This window comes from Dermacentor silvarum, chromosome 7, assembly GCF_013339745.2.
Source record: "Dermacentor silvarum isolate Dsil-2018 chromosome 7, BIME_Dsil_1.4, whole genome shotgun sequence".
NCBI lineage: Eukaryota > Metazoa > Arthropoda > Arachnida > Ixodida > Ixodidae > Dermacentor > Dermacentor silvarum.
Genome location: NC_051160.1, coordinates 16,935,944 through 16,963,206, shown reverse-complemented (window position 1 = coordinate 16,963,206; position 27,263 = coordinate 16,935,944). Strand labels below are relative to the sequence as shown.

The 27,263-nt window shown below is 47.9% G+C and overlaps 4 protein-coding genes across 5 annotated transcripts in view; 3 read left to right on the top strand and 1 right to left on the bottom strand.

Moving 5' to 3' along the window:
• Window positions 1-7,929, top strand: part of LOC119457624 (leucine-rich PPR motif-containing protein, mitochondrial) — a 66,542-nt gene extending 58,613 nt beyond the window's left edge. Inside the window, exons 30-31 of the mRNA XM_037719247.2 lie at window positions 5,825-5,973; window positions 7,833-7,929. Coding sequence (XP_037575175.1) covers window positions 5,825-5,973; window positions 7,833-7,865 — 182 coding nt within the window. The 3' untranslated portion in view covers window positions 7,866-7,929. The remainder of the gene's footprint in view (window positions 1-5,824; window positions 5,974-7,832) is intronic.
• LOC119457618 (transmembrane protein 87A) overlaps window positions 1-27,263 on the top strand; it is a 99,287-nt gene that overhangs the window by 5,420 nt on the left and 66,604 nt on the right. The gene's annotated exons all lie outside the window — the stretch shown is intronic.
• LOC119458610 (vacuolar protein sorting-associated protein 54-like) lies at window positions 13,163-26,015 on the top strand. The gene is given in 10 exon segments (XM_049670279.1): window positions 13,163-13,799; window positions 13,801-13,968; window positions 17,066-17,575; window positions 18,569-18,618; window positions 19,319-19,568; window positions 19,570-19,666; window positions 22,340-22,458; window positions 24,832-24,912; window positions 24,979-25,181; window positions 25,251-26,015. Coding segments are annotated over 10 exon segments (2,103 nt in total). The 5' UTR covers window positions 13,163-13,304; the 3' UTR covers window positions 25,381-26,015.
• Window positions 24,804-27,225, bottom strand: LOC119457622 (protein YIF1B). Of its 2 annotated transcripts, XM_049670282.1 has the most exons (8): window positions 27,012-27,224; window positions 26,335-26,504; window positions 26,177-26,281; window positions 26,042-26,120; window positions 25,927-25,984; window positions 25,712-25,867; window positions 25,550-25,643; window positions 24,804-25,492 (listed from the first exon to the last, which is right to left on the bottom strand). In XM_049670282.1, the coding sequence occupies exons 1-8, from the start codon at window positions 27,040-27,042 to the stop codon at window positions 25,346-25,348; spliced, it is 840 nt and encodes a 279-aa protein (XP_049526239.1). In that variant the 5' UTR covers window positions 27,043-27,224; the 3' UTR covers window positions 24,804-25,345. The 2 variants fall into 2 exon arrangements, with proteins under 2 accessions (XP_049526239.1, XP_049526238.1); XM_049670281.1 differs by having other exon boundaries at window positions 24,804-25,643; window positions 27,012-27,225.

The window sequence follows — 27,263 nt, the reverse complement described above, 5'->3', positions numbered from 1 at the left end:
ACCCCGTTAACTCGAAGTAGTAAAAACTCGAAAAAATTTCTGAGATAAGCGGAGTTTTGAGATAGCCGAATTCACGAAAATATAAGCATAACCACCGCGTAAAGCCAACAGGACGCCTTTCCAATGTGGCGCCGCTAACCGCCAACTTCCTTGCGAAAGCTCAATGTTCCAGGAGCGGTACTTTTAATAGAACATTTTTGCAATATTATGTGCGACCAAGCAACCGACACGTCGGTCGTATATAGGCAACGGCGAACCTCGCACATATAAGCACAAACAGACATTTGGCACAGGTTCAAGGCGGTTTCAATAATTCAGGTCGACGCAGTTGATGCTCGAGCCATTTATTTTCCACAAAAGAAACTTGTAATGCTGGTCTGCTTGGTAGCTGCACTCGGTGCGAGAAAAGTGTTCTCAAGCTGCCCAACACACCTCGTCAGTTGTTTGTCACCGTCACTGCAGTCGACATTGTTCCTGAGCAGCCGCAACAAATTTCTTGTCTCGGCAAACGTCGGACGACTCACGGCTCTTCGTTTTCTTGTTCATCCATTTCTTCGCTGTCAACTGCGGTTTCTGCGATTTCGGCATCGGTCATTTCCCCAGTCACAGGGACATCTCGCTCGTACAGAGCGTACTCATCAAAGCTGACATCCGACCCATCAGCGCCATCGCTTGCAGAGCCTGTAAGTTTGCACACTTATGAAACATGCAGTATGGAATACAGAAAAGAGCAAGGCAACAGCTGCCAACAGCACTCAAAACTCCAAAGCGACTGCCCCCTCTAGATAAAGACACTGACGTTGAGGCCATTGTTCACCTTTGGACACTAAGTGGTGTCCAAAGCTTGATGTCTGCGACATATTTCCGGCTTACAAAATCGTTTTCGCCGTTTGCAGTCAACTGAACAATGGCCTCAAGATCTCTATCTCTCGAAAGCGCCATGCCGCGCGTTGCGACAAAACGCCGTGGGAAAGCACTCGCCACCACCCTGCTTAGTAATGTGACCAGTGCCAGCGCAGCCATGCACGACAGCTGCCTCTGAGCACCGGGCATCGAGGTACTGCCATGCGTCGAGGTACTGCCGTGCGTGGCTGGCATGTTTACAAGTGGCGGCGCCCTCGCCTTTGGTCGACGCTACTCTTTCTCGCACTCTTTGCACGCATCAGCGGTCATCAGTGAGATAGCCGGCCGAGAACTGTAGATGAGGGTGAAATAGAATCAAGCAAAAGGCATTGGGACAAAATTGCAAACCTGGGCCAGTATTATGTAGCAATTCGTTATGCTTTATTCTATGCTAGTCTTATCATCCAGTGCTCACCGCTGACCAAGCGCGAACAGGCATTAGCACCGGAAAGGCATCGCTACAAAATACCGGCCCTGGTATTTCTATGAAAAAATGTTTCGGTACTGTCTTTTTTCAGCATTTTCGCTGTCTAGCCTTCGAGATATCCAGAGTTTGGCGTAGTGGTGTTTCGAGATAAGAGGTGAAATACCCATGGAGTTGACACCGTGTCAGGGAAAAAATTCGATTTATCCGAGAATGCGAGATATCAGAGTTCGAGTTAATGAGGGTTTACTGTACGTACGTCATGCAAATTTATGTGATAGTGATGCTTTGCCATTTTGTGCCTATCTAATGGTTAGGAAAGCAGGCATAGAAAGGTTAGAGACATTCAGTTTATTAAAGGAATTGTGCTCTTGATGAAGTATATTTGTTGCAATGAGGATATTTAGGTATCATTTGCTTTATCAGTGAGTAATTTTGTAGACAAGTTGGTTGGCAGCCTAAACACCTTTACAGCCTAGGCACTATACAGTAGAACCCCGCTGTTACGTTTTTCACGGGACCTTAAAAAAGAAAACGTAAGAGCCGGGAAACGCAAGAGCCAGGAAACAGGAAAAATTGAGAAATGGGAGTAGTGTTGAACTGCACACAATATTATTTTAATTCTTACGTGCGACAAAAAGTAGTTTCGCCCGACAGCCGAAGTATAGATTGCGATGAGCTATACAAAGTAAGAATAGTAGTTTTATCGTCTGTATAAACTTGTAAACATTCGGTTATTAACTAATTAACAAACATAGTGTCAGCGCCCACAGGCAAACATGAACACATCACACTCGATGAGCGCGGACACGCGCAGTTAAGCGCCGCTGCAGAAGCGAGCGAAGTGGCCTTCGTGCTTCAACCCAAACTGAGCGCCGAGAACACGCAGCACGCACAAAGCCACGAGCCGCCGACGCACCTACACTGCGTAGAATCTGCCCCCACGCAGATCGCTTTCAAGATAGGGCCCGCGGGACCGCGCGCGCGCCGCCGCGCAGTATGATGCCGGAGCACAACGCTGCCCCCTACCCCCCCCTCGCTCCCTCGCTGGTGCCTCGAGCGCATCGGAAGGAGGCGCGCTTCCTCCCCGATTTTCTTTCGCGCGCGAGACGCGGTCGTCGGCTCCCCTCACACGCTTTCACTCGCACATTCAGCATACGGCCGCGCGGCTCCCCTCGCACGCTTTCACTCGCACATTCAGCATACGGCCGCGCGGCTCCCCTCGCACGCTTTCACTCGCACATTCAGCATACGGCCGTGCGGCTTCCCTCGCACGCTTTCACTCGCACATACAGCATACGGCGCGCGGCGACGGCGTTATCGCCCTTGGACTTTATACGGAACATCTATGAGCCAAAACCAATTTTAGGGCCGCAACACGTCATAGACATCATCTTTAGATAGCAAAAGCGGATATCAAAGGCCATACTTTTGCTGGCGAAAACCGAAAATACGTAATAAATGTCGCCCCCAGCACTTCGGGCGGCCAATCGTCAAGCAACCAAGCCAAGCGACATGAAAAGTCAAAATGGCTGCTCGGGCTGGCGCGGTGTGGCAGTTCGCAACGTATGATGCGGGAACGGTCCCACAGTTGCGACGTAACAGCGGGGTTACCAATGCATTGGGTTCTATGGGAGCTGTGCCGGGACCGGCCGAAAACGACGTAACAGCCGGGAAAACGCAGCACCCGGGAACGTAACAGCGGGGTTCTACTGTATATGGGTAGTAAAGATTGCAGTGCTTGGAAGTGTCTGGTGGTTATACTTTGCCGTTTTGTGCCTGCCTAATAATTTGGAAAGTATGCATAGAAAGGTTAAAAAGGTTTGCTTTAATGAAGGAATTCTGCACTTGATGTATATTTTTTGCAATAAGGATATTTATGTATCATTTGTTTTATCACCGAGTAACTTAAAGTGATAGTGTTATGGGCCCCGTGTCGTAGAAACTCCGGCGTCGGCAACCTCGGCTGAGAAAATCATCCCGAACCACCCCGACCACGCAGGCCCTCCGCATGGCGCAGAGGCGTTAGTCAACTAATGTAATTTCTCAAAGTAGAATCTGTCGGGAAAATCGTAAAGTACGACTTAACCACAATATATGAGAAATTATCATTCTGTTACGAGGAAACTCCAACACAAACCCCTTTTCCAGCATTTTTACCATTCAAACCGTGGCGCGCCCGGGTAGGTTACTTGCAAAAACACCATCTAGATGGCGCTTGCCTCCTCGACAGCATAAAACAGCAGTGGCGCACAGAGGTGAACGTGCAGAAAAAAAGCTGCAGTTGCCGGGAAGCCTGAGAAGCATTCAGGGATCTTTGAATGCTATCGCGTTCCACTCTTAAAGGCGAAGCTTAAGTGTCCTCGAAATCTTTGTGGAAAACGTGGCTGGCAGCCTGGACACCTATAAGGATGCTAAAGATGGTAGTGCTTGGAAGTGTCTTGCCATGTGACTCGGTCGGCGTCCACGGATGATGGCATTCCTGGCGCTTTTTCGAAGGTCAGCTGGCACTGCTTAGTGGTGCCACGGCAGCTCATCTTTGAACATGTGTATGGGTGCGTGTCCATGCAATACTCTAACGATGCATTCTCGCCATGTACGCGCTCACCGTTTTCGGATATGCCTATCATGCCTGGTAGCCTCATCACCCAACTGTGCCATGTATAATTTAAGCACGAATGCATAGCACGGTAAATTATTTTGCCAAAAGTTACTGTTGCATGTTCACTCTGCAAACAGGCTGAAATAAATGTTGGAGAGGCACCCTTCCTCGTGAAATATTTGTAGGATCGCGCAAGCCTGCCATCTGGCGCGACATATAGATACCCTTCTACTTTAGCCAATGCCTCTAATGCCCTCTTCTGTCCCTATATGAAACTTTCGGGAAAGTTTCGTGACCAGAAAGAAAGTATAGAAGGACCCTGGTAGCGTTTGCTTCACAACTTTTCTGGCACAGGTGCCACACAAGGGAGATTCATAGACTCCCGTGTCAACAGAATTTGCGCAGTCATAGGCTCCCTTCAATGGTCAGGCGGCGCAGCGATCGGCTCAGCCGTCAGCGCCGCCGTGTCAGTTCCGCGAAACACCGAGGCGGCCACTTCTACGAAGGCATGCTTCTGCGGCGCTCATTTGAAACAAGTCGGGCGTTCTAAACTGTGGTTTTTAAGGCAATTGAAAACATTGAGGCCCATTTTCGACCACCGACACTCGAGAAAGGACGTCAACTTTACGACAACAACGATGTATTTCGTGTCAAAAGAGTAAACAGGACGGACATCGCAGCAAAGTTCTGGTCACGACAAATAAAGCGCGTTTACGACGTCGAACTCAAAGTAAGTGAACAAATAAATAATTTATTCCGCTTAAGAGGGCAAATACGGCCGTAGACGTTTTTCAACTTTCATTTGTATCTTCAGTATACTTCGAGCGTGCCTTGCTTATCACATTTGTCGAGGTTTTGGTGAGTTGGAAGGTAACTTGAATGATTCTTTATGGCGCTTTTTGCTCCGTTGACAAAGTGCCTCGAGCATATTCTGGTGTTGTCACTCGGGCTCCAGTGTGAGAGGTCATCATCGCTGAAACATAACAGAGAGCAATCAGCTGACACTAAGCAACACCTGAACAAATGTGTGCTAGCGTGCGCGAGAGAAGTGCTATTTTGCGAATACTCGATGTGTGCTGGGGTGCACCCCAGCCTTAGTTCTGTTGTTCTAAATGCGAGAAAACGTCGGCATGAATGAGCCCGGTTTCAGCAGTCGCGTCTTGATCCAGGCGCAGAAAGGAGCTGCACGTTGGCTTATTAATGCACAACAAGAACTACAGTGCGTACAAAGGTCCAACGCAGAGCGCTTACGAAGCTAGATTTGACACCTAACAACCACTGTGCATTTGTTTTGGAGCGAGAATAGCTCAACAATTATCCAAACCAATTTACAACAGCGGGAATCAGATCACGCGTGTTTATGCAGTTGTCGCTTTATTGTGCGTTTTCATGGACGCTGCCTTGTGTTTTTTTTTTTTTTTTTTTTTTTTTTTTTTTTTTGCGTTTGCGTCATAGTTGAACAAAAATTCGCAAGAGCGACTCTTACTTGACGGCCCGAACCACGACGATCCACCTTCAGCCACCGGGTTTCTCCCCACAGCCTTGAAGGGAAGCGGCACAATTTGATGCCGACATCCCCTTCGCGGTTGTGAAAATACCTAAAGGCTAAAGCAGCAGCATATGCGCATGTTATTTTTGTTCACACTTCTCACGGAGGAGCTGCCGAGTGGTCGCGGTGAATCCATTGAAAAATCTGAAAAGGAAGCTTTCAGGCGTGCCTGAGCGCAGTACGGCCAAAGGTGAAACGGCGGTGAGGGCCTACTCGCGGGTGCTCACCGCCGCTGCTAGGTGGCGCGACATGTACCACCAAACTGCATTGAAGGGTGCCTATAGTGCACCTTGCACTTGTCATACCAGAGTTTCAACCAACTCTGTTAGGTGCCTGTGTCTATCAGCGTTGCAGGGTAGCGTGGACGAGGCCCTCAAGCTGTTGCAGGCGACCGATGAGTCGAGCGTGGCCCCATGGGCGTTGGCTGCACTGCGGGATTCCTTGGAGGCTGCTGGCAAGCCTGTGCCATTCCAGGTGCCACCGTTGCGCCAGCAGGTACGGTTGGCCTCAACTGGTTTCCCCTCCATGAAACACCGTTCCTTGAAACCTGAGGCATGCATGCATTTGAATGAGTGTGGGGCCTTTCAGAGAACATGTCCACCACGAAAACATTTTAAGAGAAAAGGACTTTATATGCACTTAGGTAGACCATATTTACTCGATTTTAACGCACCTTTAACTGTAACATCTAGAAGTCACAAAAAACAATCTATCGCTGTTATTTACCTGCGTCATATTTTGTCTCCTTTTGGTTCACTTATGTATTTTCTTGTAAATGTAATTTTTGTTTTTCACATATTTTGTGTACAAAAGTGTTGCTGTACGTGCCTACTTCTATGTGCTTGTAACCATGTAACTTTTTTTTTTTGCAATTGTAATGTTGAGCATTGTGTCATTTTGGGAATAATCAAATTTTTTAGGAGGGGCAGGCACTTTGTCAGGCGTTTTCGCCGGTCCTCTAGGTCCTGACATTAGCTTCAGCACCAACTGAGACTTGTCCAGTTTTTGCAGCCAGAAACGATAAATGTAGTGCACTTGATTATCCACTCGCCACTTTTTCATGGCAAGAGAGAGATAGTAGTGGTTATTTTATTCTCACATGGAAAAAGGAAATAGTAATGGATCCGAGCCACAGTGGACTGGGTGTCACTCGCTATCGCTGTTGGAGGCTTCCTTATGAATCAGCAGCCCGGACAATCTCATATGCCTCAAAGCTGCTGCAGCTTCAACAGCCAAAGTGATTCATGTAGTATTGGATGGGATAGCATAAATTTTTTACGTGTAATGCAGTTTTGATTTGCGCTTGAATCTAGCAAGCATGTCATTTATTAGTACATTTTTCCGGAAAAACAGAGTGTGTCAGAATTGAGTTAATTAAGATACCTTACTCTTTACACTTACTTTCTCATTATACATACTTCCTCAAATCTCTCTCTCAAGTCTCACGACGCTTATGGTAAACCTTTTAAGGTTGGCCTTGTAAGCCTGAAATCTTCCGGGCAAAGGACACAGCAACAAAGTACTGCAAACAAGCAGAAGGGCATTTATTGCTCCTTGCATTCAGATAAGGGCAATCACTGGGTGTGGTGGGTTCTATTTCTTTTTATTTCAAAGAAACCTTTATATAGCATACCACAATCACAGCATGCATTAAAACCAAGCTTATTTTTTTCAGCAAGCATCCTTGTTTTATCACGCAAACATTTTCACGAGACAGGGTAGAAATTACTGCACGCAGTTGCATAATGTTGCAACATTGAAAATGTGTAAAAAAGGTTAATAAGATTTTCTAATAAGGTAAGACTCATTGTATATTCCAGCATAGTCGCTGTTGCTCAGGTACATTCCAGAATGTACAGCACTTTTCACTTTGCACATACAATCTGATTAGACAAGATTCTTCGCTATAGAATTGACGAGAACATTCGTCTTGCACTCAGCGATAACTTTGTAGGAGTGACTAGCTGGTAAGAAACGGTCACTAGAATACGAAAAAAAAAAAGAATGTACGCGCGTCAATATTTTGTGGTCCCGTAAGCGTTCACCTTTGTGCATGACACGGAAGAGCCTTTGAGAGCCAGTGAATATTGGCCTCCGTGCTGTAGAGAATGCAGCCAGGCACCTTTTCCGATTTGTTGACACAATAACCACACCCAGGGCAATCATTCCATTGCTTAGCATGAAGCATGTTTCTACGGACACAACGTTTGCTTGTCAGTGTCCTGATGGATGGGTGTTCTTTGAACTCGAGGTGGGTAGCAAGAATTATACACTGAATGTATGCGGTATATTTGCGATGTTGCCTCGACACCTGCCTTTCAAGGAGTATCTAATGAGTGTCCGTGCTTGTGCAGGAGGAGCAGCGACAGGACCACGTGCAGCAGTAGGATGCACCCTATGCCCAGCCATTATGTACATAGATCTAGTCGATTAAAACATCGTTCACTCAAAGGGGCGTCTCGTGTTATGATCAGTGAGCAGCCTTTTGGCTCTAATGAAGATTGTGGTGTCCTCACAATTTAATTTCCATGTGTGTGTTGATACCTACGCTCGTTTAGTCAAAATTTGCTGTCGACTCAAACATGCTTAATTGGATTTCAATTTTTTAGGACTGCACTGACTGGCCGGCATTCAATGGCCACCACGTCGGCATCACAATAAAGACACCAACTAAACAAATGTCATGCTGCCTTGACGTCTTGCGAGAGCACTGGTAACAATGCGAGCAAAACACCATATTTAAACGTGTCATAACTGCAGTCATAGCTTCGGCTTTCATAGATTTTGAAAAGGCATTTGATTCAGTAGAGATACCAGCAGCCATAGAGGCATTGCGTAATCAAGGAGTACAGGAGCCATACCTGAATATCTTGGCAAATATCTACAAAGATTCCACAGCTACCTTGGTTCTCCACAAGAAAAGTAGAAAGTTACCTATCAAGAAAGGTGTCAGGCAAGGAGACATAATCTCTCCAATGCTATTCACTGCATGCTTAGAAGTATTCAAGCTCTTAGACTGGGAAGGCTTAGGAGTGAGGATCAACGGCGAATATCTCAGCAACCTTTGGTTTGCAGATGACATTGCCCTATTCAGCAACAATGGGGACGAATTACAACAAATGATTGAGGACCTTAACCAAGAAAGTGTAAGAGTGCGGTTTAAGATTAATATGCAGTAGACGAAGGTAATGTTCAATAGCCTGGCAAATGAACAAGAATTCGGGATCGCCAGTCAGCCTCTAGAGTCTGTAAAGGAGTACGTTTATCTACGTCAATTGCTCACAGGGGACCCTGATCATGAGAGGGAGAGAGAGAAATAACTTTATTTTGCCCAAAATGTGGTTAGAGGAGGGAGTAACAAGAAGCCTCCACCTTCCGCCCTTTAGATGGCGGCCGGCAGCCCCTGGGCCGCGGCGGCGTCTTCAGCTTTTTGGACTAGGCTTGCTTGAACATCCGGGTCCAAGCTGAGCAGCACGGTCTCCATTGCTCCTCATCTCTTATTAAAGTTGGTTGTTGTGTTGTTGACCTGTTATTGTTATTATATTGTTTCTTTGGGCATGCCCAAATTATGTGTTGAAGGCCTGCTCTCTTTTTACAATGCTTACATATGTCTAATTTACAGAAGAATAAAATTGGGTTGGAGTGCATACAGTAGGCATTGCCAAATCCTGACTGGGAGCTTACAACTGTCGTTGAAAAGAAAAGTGTACAATCATTGCATTCTACCGGTGCTAACATATGGGGCAGAAACTTGGAGGTTAACAAAGAATCTCGAGAACAAGTTAAAGACCGCACAAAGAGCGATGGAATGGAAAATGTTAGGTCTAACGTTAAGAGATGGGGAGAGAGCAAACGGGGATAGCCGATATTCTAGTTGACATTAAGAGGAATAAATGGAGCTGGGCAGGTCATGTAATGCGCAAGATGGATAAACGGTGGACCATTACAGTTACAGAATGGATACCAAGAGAAGGGAAGCGCAGTCGAGGACGGCAGAAACTAAGTGTGGTGATGAAGTTAGGAAATTTGCAGGCACAAGTTGGAATTGGCTAGCTCAAGACAGGGTAATTGGAGATTGCAGGGAGAGGCCTTCATCCTGCAGTGGTCATAAATATAGCCTGATGATCATAGAGTTTCTCACTATAACACATTTTATAGTGTGAAACTCTATGCTGATGATGAACTGCAGTAAAATCAACAATACGAACTTCTCTGCACTTTGAAAAATATTCACACCATTTGAAAGTTGTGAGCTCTGTAACGAACCACAATCACAGCACCAAAGTGAAGGTAGGACATTCTTGTTTATACGTATATTGTGGTTACTTTCGGTCAAAGCAGTCCATTATGGCTTCCTAGACCTTTATTTCCTCAATGTTGTCGAGTACTAGACGCATCCGGAATGCACAATCTTGCGCTGGTTCTTTCATTTGCATTCCCAGTGCTCACTGCTTACCACAGCGAGTGTTTTCAAGTACGTAGGTCTCTGCGAACATCATGGAAGACCCGAGATATCAGATGTCTTCGCAACTGCACACCGTGGCCTTACTCCTCTTATACCTTGAGAGGTCCCAAGGCAGCTCACAAATCCGTATCATGCATCGCAGCCTAGTAGAGCGTCCAAGTCATCCCGAAACACAACAAACTGGAACTTTAGCCAGGACTTTTTCAAAATGTGCGTCGCCAAGAAATTCTGATCAACTATAATCATATTATCAAGATTTGACTGTGAATGAGCTGTTAGAAAGGCCTAGCCCCCACTTAATACAAACCCCTTTATAATGAAGTGCTTGGGTCCTGCGAAATCATTCGTTGTACAGGTTACTTTGTTGTAAAGGTTGTGCACTACACAGTTCACAATAATAACGGGACAGAATTACTCCATTATACAGGTCATTTCGTTGTGAAGGCGCTTGACTGCACTTGTGTGCCTTCTGTAAGCACAGCTGTTCTTTTGGTACCTCTGGCATATAAAAATTTTGTGAACATTGAGAGTATTCTAGCTGTGTAAAGTAGCACTTTCTTTTTCTTTTTTCTTCTTTTTTTTTGGGGGGGGGGGGGGGGGGGGGGAGTCTCTCTTTGCACTTGGGTGTACTTGATGGTACCTGATAGCTGAACTGTTCGTGTCGCAACACATCCTCCCAGTGCTTGAAACCAAAGCTGATTGCTGTAGATACATTTTTAATACCTGCATAAATTTAAATTTGAAGGCAATGATTGTAGAGTATTTCGATATAATCCGTAACACGAATTCGCATATTTGACAAAGAAATACCTTCGTCATTCCGATATTCGTTATAAGCATATATTCGTTATACCCATGTATGTGCACGGTAAATGATGCACCTTGAGGGATGACGAGGGCGTTTGCGACCACGCGCCAATTCAAGGAGAAGCAAAGTAAAAGCGGGTAACGCGCGTGACCTAAGCGCCAGTGATCTGACGTAACACGCGTTTGAGTGCGAGCTTGCCCAGTGCGTGAAGCTTCGAAGGCCGTTATAGAGGAGTTCGTAACTGGTTGCAGACATCCAAATAGCATGTAGCTAATTACTCTAACGCAATAAAAACCGAAAGTGAAACATACCCATTTAAAAAGCAAAACCATAATAGTCGGACGGTCGAGTGATGGCGCTTGTGTCCAAATCAAGGAGGCTGAGAAAAATTCCAATTATGATGTGCAAGTGAGAAACTTTTGGACTGGAGGTGGCTCACCGAAAGTGAAGCCGTTCGCCGCCATATTACTCGGGGCAAAATACCCGCGCCGCCGTGGGTAGCAGACAGAGCACGCTGTGTGCTGTTGCGCTGCTGTTGTAATGGTATTGTGGCATGCTTTTCTAGAGCATTGCAACACCTCAGTAGATCATGGTGAAATCGTACGTTTCTATTGGCTGTACAAATCGGCTTAACATTTCACCTGTAATTCCGCCTGTCCCTTTGTTTGCTTACAGGCCGCCTGAATAATGCGCGCTTTTCTTCCATTGGGAAGGTGCACGCACATGATGTAGCACATGATGTACACCACGTACATTACACGGGTCTCGATGTTAAATTTACACCTTAAATACTCATTGGCGCTTGGCAGCGCGTGGTTGGGCTGGGATTTCCCCGCTAGTTTGCAGTGCGCTCGAGTTGTGCTCAAATACGCGTGCGGTCCGATTGTACGCACTGCAATGTGTCTGCGTGTAATAGGACTCAAGCACAACGGTGCTTATGTACTGAGCATTAAGGCACTCGTCCGCGTCTGTCGTGTCTTCTTCGTGTGTATGTGTACTTTTCTTGCGCTATATCTGGAAGTAACTATGCTAGACCAACTAGCCCAAGGAGAAATGGGAATCCTGAATCTTAAAGTAGGGGTGGGCTAACTTGAAATTTGTGAGTGGGCTAACTGAAATTTTCCACCACCAAATTTCAGTTGACCCACCCCCAAATTTAAGTTGGCCCGTCCCCAAACCGAAGTTGGCGCACGCCCAAATTGCAAGTTTGCCCACCCCAGATGTTATGTTGGCCCACCCCAAATCATAGTTGGAACACCTCTACTATAAAGTTTGCCCATGCATTTTCCTATGGAGCATTATGTATCCTTTGGGTATTCTCTGTGTTCAAACTTGTTTATTGGTTTCGAATTGTTATTGCTAATCGAATTATAAGGGTACCATGCAATATCTACAAATTATGCATTTTTGTGCTGACACAAAACATTACACTTTTCGCATGACGGAGCTGGCGTACTCGCCACAGAATGCTTACGTATTAAAAGAACCTAATCATTAAAACGCTTTCATGCATGCAACAAATAAATGTAAAATATATTACTGTAACTAAATTGCCTCATTACAAGTAAAATATTTATGTGAGATAAGCAAATATTTTTTGTGCAATTTTTGATCGGGAAACGTTTCTCTTGGAGTTGTTTTTTACACAAGTAACATCCACATGCTCCACATGTGGTCCACATTACACTTTCAAGCAACGGCGAAAGCAAAAACCAATCTCAAAGGTCATGCTTTTGTGTCGATCCTGACCGTGCCAAACGCGATTCGTAACGCGATTGCAGGCGGCAGAAGTTACGTCATGGCTTCCATAAAGTATCAGAAGACTGAAGATGCCAGTCCAAGTACGAGCTCTAGCCACAAGGTGCGACAGGTCGCGGGTCATGTCAGCATCTGTGTGGAAGTCTGTGCTGTGGGTCTGTAGTACCGTTTGTGCACAATCTGTCAGTATGTCGCCAGCCTGGTGTCTGGGCTGTGGGTGTGCGATCGGATGTGAGGTAGCATGCACGCCGTAAGCTGGCGGGCCGTGGCATGTTCGGCGGGGCGTGTGAGCCCACGCTAGAGCGCCGGGCATGTCAGACGGCGGGTCGAGGCCCGTCTGGAGGCAATGCAAGCACTGCCCCAAGCAACGCGCGTTCAAGACAGTGGACGAGTTTCGGACGCACTTGCGCGAGCGCCACTGCACCAAGGAAGGCGGTTCGTTTGTGTGCCGCTACGGTGAACATGAAGTGTGCGCGTCGTTGCCCCTCGAGGGCGTCAGCGACGAGGACTACGAGGCGCACGTCGCCAAGCACCATCTGCTTCGCGAGTACTGGCCGGACGCAGTGGCCGAGGCGCGCTGGACGCTGCACCGTTCGGCGCAGAACTTGCCGGCGGTGCTGAACGACCCGCGCCGCAGCCGCCGCGAGGTCGACTTCTTCACGCGCACCTGGGGCGACCACTTCACCGAGGCGCCGCCGGCCGGCGGTGAGGGCCCTGGAGCGCGGATCACCCGCCAGCTGTTCGACCCGTATCTGGCGCGATGCGCGCGGTCGCGCCGTCCAGTGCTCGTCGGCGATGGCAACCCCCGAGACTGCGCCCGCTGCTGGAAGCGAGCTCTGCCTGCCCGCCGTGTTCCTGGGTCCCGAGCTGCGGCTCGAGGAGCCGGCGACGTTCGCGCAGGCCATACCGTGGGCGGCAGGGCCATCGCGACTTCTGCAGGAGCGGCTCACCCACTACCTGGACTTGGTCGAGGTCCAGCTGGCGCGCCAGGTGTCCCTGCGCTCGGACGCGTTCTTCCAAGCGGTGCGATCGCACGACGTGCTCGCCGAGCGGTTGTCTTCCTGCGCGTCCGTCGCTGCGGTGCTGCGCTCCCAACTGGCCCGCGCGAGAGACCAACTGGCCGGCGGCGGGCTGCGACTGCTGTTGCTGTGGCGCCGCCGGGCGCGCCAGCGGACGCTGTGTGCCAAGCTGCAGCTGCTGGCCACTCTGCACCAGGCGCAGCCCACCATCCAGCGGCTTCTGGCCAGCGGGGACTTCGCGCGCGCCCTCGATTTCATCGAGGCTAGCCGCTGAGATCGTGGCACTCGAGCTGGCGGGCGTCCAGAGTCTGCGCCACCTGGGCGCACAGTTGCTAGAACTAGAGCGGCACATCGAGCGCAGCATGGCGGCCGACTTGGCCCGGGGCCTCAGCGCCGAGTTGAACAGGCCGCCCGACGACCTGGCCCCCATCGGGCAACAGGTGGGCACACTTGTGGGGCTGCCCGTGTTGCACTGGCAGAGCGGGTCTGCAGGGAAGCTTCTATTAAGGTTTTCATTTTAGCATTCTGTGCAGCAATCTCGCAATTAGGTGTACGGCTACTATTTGAAAGATCTGCAGAAAATATATGTTGTATTTTATGGCAAATGAAAATAGCTGTGTATATGTTAAACATGTGACTATCTTACTGACGTCTTGAAATTGTCAAGTGTGTCACTCCATTTACACATTACCGTAGTGCGGTGGCATTTGCATGAAATGTCCGTATATTTAAGCCTCCTTCCTATGTGTGAGGCAGCCTTTACAATGACATTACCAGAGAGAACTGCAAAGCTCTTAAGAACAGCACGCAGAGTCTGTACACTGCACAACCTTAGAAAAACGGCACACTTGTGTCAGAGCACTCCACCTGGCAAATAATAATAATAAAGCATTGCGACAGCAGCCCACGACAACAATTTTATTTTTACATGCACACAGCACATACATGTCGCTAAAGAGCACGGACTGTACTGGTGGCAAAAGTATCGCTGGCAGCCACGCACTTGCATGTTCACTCAAACAGTACCATGATGTTTTGTCTCAGTTATGCAGTGCAAAAATACTGAATGTGCATAGCTCAGGGAAACTTGTGTAAATAGCTGTTCTGGCTAAACTGTTGGCCTGTCCACATTCATGTTTGGTGGTATGTTTGATATGTTAGTTAAATGTTTCATGGAGTTTGAACCATCTGGTTAAGGCACACTGACACTAAAAAGGGTGAAATCACAGTCACCAGACAAGTTGGACATCAAAATGGTGTCCCTCACTAAACTTCGATGATGTGAGCTCACTGAGGCATTGCTTTCCATTTTAGCAAAAAAACCCCATTTGAGAAAAAATGCAGGCGACGCAGCTGGATTGCTATCGCTCTGTGGTTGAATCATATACAAGTGACAGCTACAGGCAACGTGACGAGGAAGCAGTACAATGCGCTCGGTCATGTGCTTTGGCACATTTTGTTAGTGAACACCTCTCTAACAGCAGGCTTACGCTTTCCACTCCAGTTTGTCTGTGTGTGTTAACTACTACGAATAGTTGTAGGACAAGCTTTCTTGTGCCCATTGCTCAAATGACGCAGTATTTAGATTCGAGGGGCTGTACCGTCGTACACCGCAGCAAAAAACACTGCCCTTGCACAGAGGGAGAGATTTTATTTACAAGAAAGGCAGAGAGGTTGGCTTGAGCTGATGCACTAGCCTGCTACTCTGCACAGGGGAAGAGGGAAGTAGAGAGATAAGTTATACTTAGGAGATGGGAAGGAGTGGATGTGTTTACACTTTACACAACGACCCTACTGAAGCCACTCATTCAGTCCCACGGCATGCAGGAACTCAAAGAACACCTTCATTGCCTGCCTGATAGTTGTAGTATCAGGCCATGGCTTGAGAGTGCCTTTTGACAATGGTTGCCCACTGACGATGCCTAGGAAACTGTCTAGCATTCGTCTCTCTTGCACATAGGCTGGGGAACCACATGATATGCGTTCCAGCATTTCAGGTGCCTGGCTCAGGAGTGAGATGTATGTAGCAGCAGGTGAAAAGCAATGCCAAAATCAATGTGTAACAAATATGCCTGGCTTTGTATAACTTTGAAGGGCATGCAGAAATTTCCATTTGAATCAAATATGTGAATCAAATCAAACAGAAGTTATAAAAAGTTAAATTACTTTGTTATATAGAGAATTTCATTATATTGAAGCTCGTTATATCGAGGTTTAGCTGTACTTGCATAGTCCTACTCTGTAGAGCATTAGCCAAGCTGTTCACGAAAAAAAAAAAATTTTAAACATGGCACGAAATAAGATTTTAAGACGTGGTGCTCTGTCGTCAGACCTCTGACAACTGATCACTGTAGGCCTTATCACTGTATTTTGCGACCGTTTTTCTTTTTTTGAAAAGCTTGGCTAACATTAACAGGGACACACAGTATAGTATAAATCAGACAAGCAGAGCTATTTCAGGCCCATACATTTGATGTGGGACTTTGTCAATCCAGACATTTGAAGCCTCACTTGTAGGCTTGGCATTGTCCAGGGCATGCTTCGAGTACTATATAGGTGGCCTGGAAGCTTACAAGTATAACGCGCGCATAACATGCAACTGGCTTTTCAGGGCTAGAAGTCCAGGTTTGTTCTTGGAAGTGATGATAAAAGATAGTGCAAGTGTCTTGCCAGCAGGCAAAGATAGGCTTGCACAGGTTCACAGGACCTGTATACTTACATCGATTGGGTAAGCAAAATGCTTCCGCTATAGTGCCCTTGATTGAGGTGCAGCGTGGCAAGCCAAAGCATATCGGTGCTTGTGCCCAAAGGCTCTCCGTACACAGACATGATGAGTCGACGTGAGATAGCACAGGCATGCCGACCACACAGAGTCTTGTCATACTGGGGCTTCCTAAAGTACGAAATTAAGAATGTTTTTAAACTTTTCAACTATGCATTCAGACCAAGGAAACGGCATTTGTTTGTATTTCGTCTCGAGTTGCACAAGATGCAGCGGCGATGGACATGCAATACACACCAAGCTGCGTCGACTGAGATGACATCCTCCATGACAACACACAGGAACAGCAGTGATGTAGAGGAAGTGTGTACTCAGCCAACTGGTGTCCGATTGACTGATCACTCAAGGTGCTTCAGGGCAATCAGGAACAAATTCTAAACATCCAGAACCAATAGATCGAGCAACTGGAACAAGCAATCTCGACGCAAGACGAGCCATCTCGTCGCCATCAAATTGCCGCACGATAAATCTCAGAAATCGGGTTTTAGCTTTAATGTTGAAAAATTCATTTCGTGGGGGGCAATGCCCGACTTGTGCATATCGTGTTTATGCCTTCGTCTTCCTTGGGGTTACATCTATGTTCCACTATACCAATAATAAAGTACATAAAGTTTCAGTGACAGTAACCTGCTCACCCTCTTAAAGTTTTTGCCTGCGCAGTATTTAAGACTCATTTAAGTGCTTGTGTGAGTGTTTCGTTCTGGAGCACCTGCATCAGGGCTGTTCTTGACAGAAAAAGATTTGTGTTTGTACAGGAGGAGGAAACCCTGACAGCCCTAGTGGCAGGCATTCTGCGTCTGAACCGGCCGGCGAGTGCAGACTTTGCAACGCTGCTGCGTGAAGAGGCATGCACGGCCCTGCAGGCAGCTGTCAAGGCAGCCCTGGCTGAGGGCATGTCGCAGGGCGATGCTTGGACTGCGCTGCTCGAACGTGCTCTGGATGCTGCCGAACTCATGCTGCGGCGCACCTGTAACCTGGCGCGGCTGCAACGCTGCGCTCTGGCTGCACAGGCAGCGGAAGGGGCCGCCCTGGAACCTGAGGAAGAGGTCCGGCTCGAGCAGGCTCGACGGGGCGCCCTGGCTGCCGTAGCCGAGGTAGCTCAGGAGCGCTGCGCAAGGCTCGTCCCGTCCGACGCGCATCGTTCGCTACTCAACACAGGCAGCTTCCCCGCACTGTGCCGCCGTGCCGAGCAGTGTGCCGAGGACTGGGCACAGCTGTGCGAACACCGTAGCCAAGGCAGCCTGGTGCTGGCACTGCGCACTCAGGTATGTCTCTCGTGAGACTTGATGCACCGCACTTTTGGCCCTGAGGTCAGGTTATTGGACATTATTTTCTTGGGCACAGCGTGAACAGCATTAAAAGAAAGTACTGCTTTCCAGCACTGTAAACGAGACAACCAAATAGACAAGACAGAGTGCTGGCTAGCAACACGTCTTTGTTGCTGGATACTACAAGATATACAGGGTGTCCCAGCTATGACGCAGCACGATTTAAAAATAGAGAAACGGTGTTACGCGAAGCAAACCTAGTGCAGTATTGTTTCCAGTACAGTGGAGTAGCCGCCAGTAATTTTTTCGTTACTGAGATTTAATTAGGTAATTATAATTCATTATCTAACTCGAGAAGTACTGTCCTAATTGTCAAAGTGTCATTGAGAAAATTGTAGCGCACCATGAAAAACTACCGATACAGCTTTCTGTTGCTCAATACGTGCTACATAAATGTCTTTTTCCGAGTGTGAAAGAAGCCCGCGAATACACGCAAAGTGCCTCGAGTGGCCAGTCGCGCAGCAATTCTGCGTGTATTCGCGGGCTTCTTTCACACTCGGAAAAACACATTCATGTAGCCTGTATTGAGCAACAGAAAGCTGTATCGGTAGTTTCTTATGGTGCTCTACACTTTTCTCATTGACACTTTGATAATTAGGACAGTACTTCTCGAGGTAGATAATTAATTACAATTACCTAATTAAATCTCAGTAACGGAAAAATTACTGGCGGCTACTACACTGTACTGGAAATAATATGCACTAGGTTTGCTTCGCGTAACGCCGTTCCTCTTTTTTTAAATCGTGCTGCGTGATAGCTGGGACACCCTGTATAAGCCGTAATCAAAGGAGGACATATGAAAGGACAGCATTACATTACAAATCACACATTCCCAAGAAAAAAAATTAAATGGACATTCAAAAGTGGGGAGGGGGGTCAGAGCTTGTTTTCTGCTAAATGCTTTGCTTACACCATGTTTGTGCACTGCAGGCGGATCGGTTCGTGAGCCGCTTCCATGAGGAGCACAAAGCCAAGCTCAGGTGAGGGCATACCATAAGCAGTGCACAGAGCAGCAACTGGAGAGTTTTTTGACGATATTACCTAGAGGGAAATCTGGCGCCACTGTCAATGTGAGAGTTATGAGGGCACTGTGACATCGTGGGGATGTCGAGATACGAAAAGTTCAGCATGTCTTAAATGTGGCTTGACCCGGGATGTGGTCATGGCTGCACAAGTAAACCTTCCTTAAAATGACGCCTTCATAAAGTTCTTCCCTAATGCATCTTGCATTAATGTTTACTTACATGTCAGGCTCTTATGCTGAACGCATTAAGAAGACGTATTTTGGCCCCTGCCATTTTTGAAGATAGGCTACGTTGCTAGGCAGGCCTCAGCAGCAAGAATATTTTCAACGATAATTTCAGTAACAAAGGGTCAAAGAAAAAATTTTGATGAGACGACACACACTGATTGTGCACCTTCTCATCTGTTTTCCATCTTCAGTGTTCTGATTCAATATAACTGTGGACTTAAGTGCAAATGCTCTAAATTTACTAAAATATATCGCTATATAATACTATACAGCAAAAGCAGCATTTTATGCCCGATTTTATCAGTCAACCATTGTGACACTGTTAGCCTCTAGAAGGCATCCGAGACATTCCCTCTAGGTAATTGTTGTATGGCTGTGACACCCCTTTTCCACTGCCCTGTGCATCTCAAGACCTGCTCCTCTCGTAGCCTGCTGCTCGATGGCGAGTTGTGGGCGCGCGTGGACGTGCCAGCCGAGCTGCAGAGCATGGTGGACCAGTTCCTGGGCGTCCAGGGCCCACGCACGCAGGGGGGCAGTGCACCCCAGCTGATGCTGGATGAGCAGCGCTACAGCATCGCTGGCAGCACGCTGCTCTTGCTTCGCATGGTGCTCGAGTACTGCCATTGCGCCCGGGACCTGCCCTGGGTTGGCCTGAGCCTGGCGGCCAAACTGCAGGAGCTTGCTCCGGCTCTTCAACTCGCGCACCTCCCAGCTGGTGCTGGGGGCCGGGGCACTGCAGCGTGTCGGCCTCAAGACTATCACGGCCAGCATGCTGGGTATGGACTGCTGCACACTTTTGGCTTGTGCTCCCTCTAAAACAAATAAATGATTCCGGGGTTTTTACGTGCAAGAACCACAATCTGGTTATGAGGCACAATATCGTGGGGAACCCCAGGTTAATTCAGACCACCTAGAGTTCTTTAACATGCACCTAAATCTAAGTACACAGGCGATTTCGCATTTCCCCCCAATGGAAATGCAGATGCCACGGCCGGGATTGAACCCTCGAGCTCAACAGCATAATGCCATAGCCACTAAGCTAATGTGGCACGCAGCGAGGCACACTTTACAATGCAATTTTGCCAAACAATAATTATGGTTCACCATTTGTGCATTTATTTTGTTAATGATGTGAACTCAGTAATCTCCTGTATGGAATTCTATGGGACGCCAAGACTGGCATGATGTTCCGACAGAAAGTGTTTAACATGCAGTGTTAATGGCTCCTTAAATGATTTTGGTCATGCTTATTAAGAGAACAGCCTAGACGCAGTATCTCTCGCAAGATTATTTCTCAAGAATTTTACATCAGTGAGCTATATTAAAAGAGCTACAAGTAGTTAATTAAGCGTTACCTTCCTCTCGGGACACTCCACTCCCCCTAAACTTTTATTCCGTGCAGCCATGGCTTTGCCCCGCCTCCTTGGGCACAGCATCGCGTGGTGACGCAAGTGTTGTCCACCTCCAGTTAATTTCAACTGAGTGTGTTCTTGTGTCTCCTTGCATGCAGTTTTGCTCCTTACGGTAGTGATGGTGGCCTTAAAGACGAGTTAACTTGCAGTGCTCGCATCTTCTATAGCGTGCAGTCAGTGCAGTTTACTTCATGCACGCATACGTGCACTGCAAGAAAGTGAGCACAGTACAGCACCGGTACGATTCATGTTTCTGTCACCAGTAGTCATCGCTGCTCTCATGTTCATGCGAAATAACTTCTCTGTATCTGGCTGGCAGCAGTCATAACTAAACTATGGTTAACCCTTCCCCTTTCCACAACAGAGCCTGACTTTTCAGAAGAAACTTTTTATTCCACTCCCTCCTTTGCACTTACACGCAAATGCATGTGTACAGCTGAGCACTGTAGCGGACAACCTGCATTTGTGGGCACAAGTGCATCGTTGTTTTAGAGAAACGTTTACATTTATTGCATGTGCATTTTTACTTTTGCAGGTACACAATTTACTGTGTATACATGTACTATTAAGAGTTAGCCTAATGGATTGGCATGCTTCAAGCATTTCCAATGATGCCACATGGGAAGCCAATCAATCACTGGAGCAGCATCAGAATCTATGTGGAATGGGCACAGGCAGTCGAAAAAAACATGGGGAGTGGCGCCACTGTGATCTCCAGCGATGTAGATGTTTAAAACCTAGTAATAAATTATGATGTTTACACACAGCAACCTGGACCTATACAATAAATCCATAGCAAAAGAAATCTCAAAGGCGGGCTTTGTAGGTGAGGTCAGGATGTTTTGTGTCGGTGTGTAAAACACATCTTTTAAAAGGATGCTAAAGCAAAAAGTTCCTTCAGCTGTATTAGTAAGCTACTCTTCTACAAACCATAAAACCCACTCCCATCATGAATCAAAAGATCATCGATTTTGCAATCAATGCAAAATCAAAAGACAGGTGGCGACACCATGGATATTGATGGCATTTGCTCGGGCCTCGTATCGGCAAAGGACTGCGGTGTATTATAAAGGAGCCGAAGACTGAACAAAGCAAGTTTCAAGAACCTTTAGTGATAACCCACCGCAGTAGCCCAATGGCTATGGTGTTACGCTGCAGAGCTCAAGGCCAAAGGTTAGATGCCCGCCGCATTCACCACATCTGGGTGGGGGTGAAATGAAAGAATGTCATGCGCGTAGATATGGATGCCTGTTAAAGAACCCCAGGTAGTCAAAATTACAATGTTTACACTCCGGAGTATCCCACTACAGCATCCTCATAACAAGATTGTGGTTCCTGTCCGCAAAATCCCAGTATTTCATTTTTTGTTAGCTTTTTGTGATCCACAATGGCTCATACACGAAAAAATTGAGCTTGAGTGACATCACACTGACTTACAGGCTTGAGCTTGAGTTTCAGCACGAATTTTAAAACATTCTCTGGTAAAATTTTCTCTTCTGATAAATGTAAAATTGGGGAGCTTAAGCCATAGTGCACCGAAGTGTTCTTACATATCCACAGCATCACGCCCAGATTGTTTTTTTTTTTTTTTTTATGCCGCTTCTGCATTTTTTTGTATGCCCAGCGGTCTCCAAACCTTCTTTGAGTATGTCAAATTTGAAACCTTCCATTAACAAATATAGCTTTAGAGTAACACTTTATCAGTCTATAGGGTGTCCCAGGTAACATTAGCCAAGGTGTTCAATGGAAAAAAAATCTATAAAAGGACGACGCAAGATACAATTATAAAGCCTGCGATGTTTGGTTGTAAGACCTCTTACAATCGAACACGATAGGTCTTATAATCAATCGTACCTTGCAGCATGTTTTTGAATTATTATTTTTTCTTTGAACAGCTTGGCGAACGTTAGCTGGGACACACGATATATTGATTTGATGTTTCTCATTAGTGTCCCTATAAGTTAAGTACACACACTAGCGTTGGAGATGCTCTCCTGCAGTCCATGTATGTTGACAGAGCCAAGGGCGTCTGTGCAGCGCTGGCAGCCCGCTGCCTGCAGCTGCATGTGGCGTTCCTGCCTCGTGTCAAGTCGCACTTCGAGCAGCACCTGGTGGCTCGCAAGGATACAGCCAGGCACTTTGATGCCATTGCCAAGGTTAGTCCAGCTGCCATTAGCCTACCCGCGCCCAGTCCAATGCAGCGCATCCCCAAGAGGCCTATGGCCCATCTCAAGACGTCCTCTTTTTTTTTAACACGAAAGTGTTTTATGCCGTGGTCCACCAAGACTTCACTGACGTATTTCCGTCACGGAAATACGTCATAGAACATAATACAAAGAAAGAAACCAGAAGAAAAAGTTCCACAAACATGCAAAATTTGGAAATCGAACCCACGACCTCTCGGTCCGCGACGATAGATCGCCGAGCGTTTAACCCATTGCGCCACAAACGCATTTGCAGAGAGCTACACAGACGCGCCTTATATATCTAACACTCCTCCGTGTACCCGCGCTCTTGCTCGGGGCGGTGCCGCCGCCTACGAGCAGAAAAGAGAAGTACTGCATTATGACACTAACGCGCACCGACAGTGAACGCTTCGGTGGTCTCAGCACTACGACGCCTCGATGCCAGCATTCGAAGGGACGCTGGCATCAAGAAGCACTACCAACGCCAACCTAGGTGGCGTTCACCGTACTCAGCACAGCGGAGCGTGGCCTCCGCAATTAGCTCTGAAAATGTTTCTGAAGTTGATCGCGGAGGCTGCAATTACGACGCGCTGTACGCGCTGATTTGACTCGGTGACGATTCAGTTACGTGCTTTGTCTTGCGCGTTGTATTAGTGTGTCAGTTACGTGCTTCGTCTTTCGCGTTGTGCTAGCGTGTGCAGCGTAGTGCAGCTTCCATATGCACGACGGTTGCTCATGGTCATCGACGTTGGTAGTCGTGATGGAGGAGACGTGCCACCAGGCGTCAGCGTGGGTGCATCAACGCCTAAGGGCGCTTTAGCCACAAAACACCAATAGACATTATATATCAATGTGCAATAAACATTACACTACTTCTGTGAAGACACGTTTCACTTTCGTGTTCTATACCGATTCCTATATAAGAGGGATCAACCACATTTTTTTGTGTTACTTTTTACTGAAAGGTGTCTTGCACTTTGAAGGCTTGCACTATTCAAAACAACATGCGTTCAAACATTGATGGAGATGCGATTTGCTGAAATACTAATAGTGAAGCTAAAGAAAGCCTTGTCAATGCCGAGGCTTGCAAGAGTGTAATGATACCAGGAAAGACATAACTACAAACAGGATGATGTGTGTGTTTGTTGGGTGGCCACCTGGCCAGATTTACTCTTGTGCAACTGGCATTTCCCCTCACAGTACTGGCTGCCAGTTTGATGCCCTCTCTGGTACACCATATACTGGTTCTGCCTAAATTGGCACATTTAAACTGCACTGTGCCATTACTACTATAGTAATTCCTGTAAACATCATATACATTGTCATTATACTACGTGTTTCTTCAATGTTTTTCGTAGGCTGCTAATGAATGAGTTATATTTGCAAGAGCAGCAGCAACATTTCTTTTATAATGCCTTTCAGTCAAGTTTAGTCAGGCAAAGTTTGTACTCGGCGCATCGCGGCATAAAATCATTTTCGTTTTGTTTTAGCATACAGTACTTTTCACAAAAAACACAACAGCCCCGTCCCCCTATCAGTGCAGTTTTCTTTTGTTGCCGCTGGTGGTTACCTTATACATGTTCTTGCGTTTCGTTATTTTGTGCTTGTTCAAGCATTTCACTAAAGTGTGCACAAGTGGAGCAAACCAAGGCTCTATTTCTCCTAAATGTTCAAAATCATACGTGTACAGTGGTTATGGTTTGCCAGTGGAGAGCGCTTTCACTTTGTTGCTTGCCACAGTATCGCTGTTTCTGGATTTAACTTCGAGACCAGAACTTCACGTCACAGTCACTAGGGATTTCATTCTTCGTGCACTCAATGTATACGTTGTACCGTTTTGGAAACACCATGTCAGCAGACTGCAACGTAGTCAAATTGTGTCCCGCTGAAAGTTACCTCTTCACTTGTTCTACCAACATGGTAAACTTAGAGCGACAGAGCTTCTGCTTGCCCTAAACAACAGGTGAGCACAATCATAATATAAAAGCTACATTTAACAAAAAAGAAATAATCAGTAGAACAATGCACACAATGTGGGCCCCTGACAAGGCTTCGATATATTGAGTGAGCACATGTAGTGTGCAGAGCATCCTTGGCCAACAACACAGAACCCACAAAGTATTTTACCTGTAATCATATATTACTTATGACAATAATACACCGTAGCACTAAGTCTCCCTAATAACCTTAAGAAAATCTTCACTTTTGTGAGATGACGATAGGTGAGAAATGAAAAGGTCGAACAGTATTGCAGTGCTGGTTTTGAGCACAAGCTTGCCTATGTGATCTTGACGATCACTCAGTTCCCAAAAAATAAAAGAAAGAGGGCATCTTTATTTGCAGGAGTATGCCGAACATGTGACGGAGATCTTCGCCAAGCTGGCCAGCATTGTGAGCAATGTGCTGGACGGGCAGCTTGCCGAGGTGAGCCGGGTAGCGTAAGGGGGTTGGGGCACTTTGTTTTATTTAAATGTGTGCACCTGTGTCCAGTGGGAGGTGAAGGCACCCGTGCCATCACCAGCCTTCCGGGGTATTGCCCGCCACCTGACCAAGTTCCACACTGCCGTGGCAGAGCTGCTGAGCCCAACAGACGTGGGTGCCCTCCTGGAAGCCGTGCACGCCACATTCCGGTCCCTGCTTGCGCGCCACCTAGCACGTCTGTCCATAAGTCGCGACGGAGGACCTCAGCACGGGTAGCTACTCATGTTGCTGTGTTCGGGGGGGCCTTCAACCGGCTGAACCCTTGTGTCCTCCTTTTGCAGGCTGGTCACCCAGGAGCTGATTTTCTACGCTGAGCACCTGCGCAGCCTGGGTTGTCCAGTGACAGACAGCAGCAGCCTGTGGCAGCAAGACGAGTTTATTGAGGCAGCTGCTGGGCCAGGGGCTGTGTGAGCCAGTAGGCAAGCGCTGGCTGGAGCACACACACTGCCAGCAACAGATAGAGGCCCCGGCGTGAGCCCTCGGACGAGCTACCAGACAGCAGGGAGAGCCGCAGGGTGCGCAGCTGCAAAAGGAGACCCCGGTCAGAACCACGCGCAACACTGGCGGGCAGGCCACTTACCAGGAAGAAGTCGAGCGTGAGGCAACCGTAGGCCAGCACGAGCAGGTAGCCTGGCTGGTAGAGCAGCATACTCGCCAGCAGAGCCGCTATCATGCTGCACAGGGGGACAGCGTACCGTGGTAGAGAGCACTGCAGCCACACGGGCAGCCCAGCCCACCTTACCTGACGAACTTGTAGCTGCTGAACGCGACCAGGTCCAGGACGCGCAGGTTGGAGCGGATGGAGAGGATGTACGTGGCCAGCCAGATAGCCAGAACCTCGAGGGTGAGCCACATGAGCGCCGAGCTTGCCTGCAGGCCCAGCCGTTCGGGGGTGAACCTGCGCGTGAGCAGAGTTGGGGCACACCGCGCCCACACAGCAACGCGGCGAGCGCTCACTCATTGCGCAGGCCCAGCAGGTAGCCCGAAAGCAGCACGTACGTCACCAGCGCCATGCCTGCATTAAAAATCATTTTTGTGACATTGTGTTTCCCGGCTCCCTGGTGCTTCTTACTCGGAATATAGAGGTCCGGGGCGTTGACGTCGTACCGCGGGGGCACCGGTTCGTCCTGGTCGTACTTGACGGCCCAGTCCTGCAAAGGACTAGCCCGTCAGCGCCGCGCTGCCGCCGCCTGCCAACATCACTCACCGTGTGGCCGAACGGGAAGAGCAGAAGCAGCAGCTTGCGGCCCACGTAAGACGTGTCCACGGCGAAGTAGTACTTGATCTTAGACACCGAGACGTACTTCTCGAGCTGCGCGATACCGAGGCGTCAGCGGCAGCATCGAAGATGCCGCGCTACCTTACCTTCTGGTGTACCATGTCCTTGCCCTGGCCCGCCAGCGCGGTGCCGTACTGCATGGCCATAGCGGCCATCGGGTCTGGCATCATGGGGTAGACACCAGGCGGAGGCATACCGCCGTACGGGGCTCCTGGGAACCCCGTGTCCTCGAACAGCTGCGGGGCGGCCGGTCGCCCTGCGACCCGGATTCGAGCAAGTTGGACTTATCTTAAAAATTTAATTATGGGGTTTTAAGTGCCAATACCACGATCTGATCATGAGGCACGCCGTAGTGGGGGGTCTCCAGATAAATTTTTACCGCCTGGAGTTCCTAAAGTGCATTCATTGCACGGTACACAGGCGTTTTTCGACTTAATACATGCAACAGGGAGGGCGAGCAAAGAGTACAGGCAGATAACGTCCCGTGTTCACTGTGACTGTATGTTTTAAGTGGTGTTGCTGAAGATAGTTTTCTGTCACTACGGAAAACGATCCGGTGCTGCTACACATTTGCGACAGACTCGCGGGACAGCAGAGAACGCAGGCACCTCATGGCATGTGTTCACTGAGATCCTGTTGAAGATAGACTGTACGCTGGCATTACCCTTCGCGAAATAATTCACAGTGCAGAGCAGAAATAAATACAGGATAAGCAGGCAGAGCACGATATACTGCGCTGCGGAACGAAACAAGTTGCACTTACCACCGTAAGCTTGCGGCTTTCTACCGTCCATGGCCGCGGTAGCACAGCACAACCTTGTAGACAGTTCTTTAGGAGAAAACTCTGCAAAGCGGTACTTTCACAGAACACGTACGGTACTTCAGCGTCAGCGACTACAGACTTGCTCGCTGCTGCAGGCAGCGGTTGACTAGATTCGATACGTGTTTTCTGGCATTTTGACAATGATGATGATAGTAAGGTGATCTGCCCTCGTGATTCTCCACATCGCAGTCC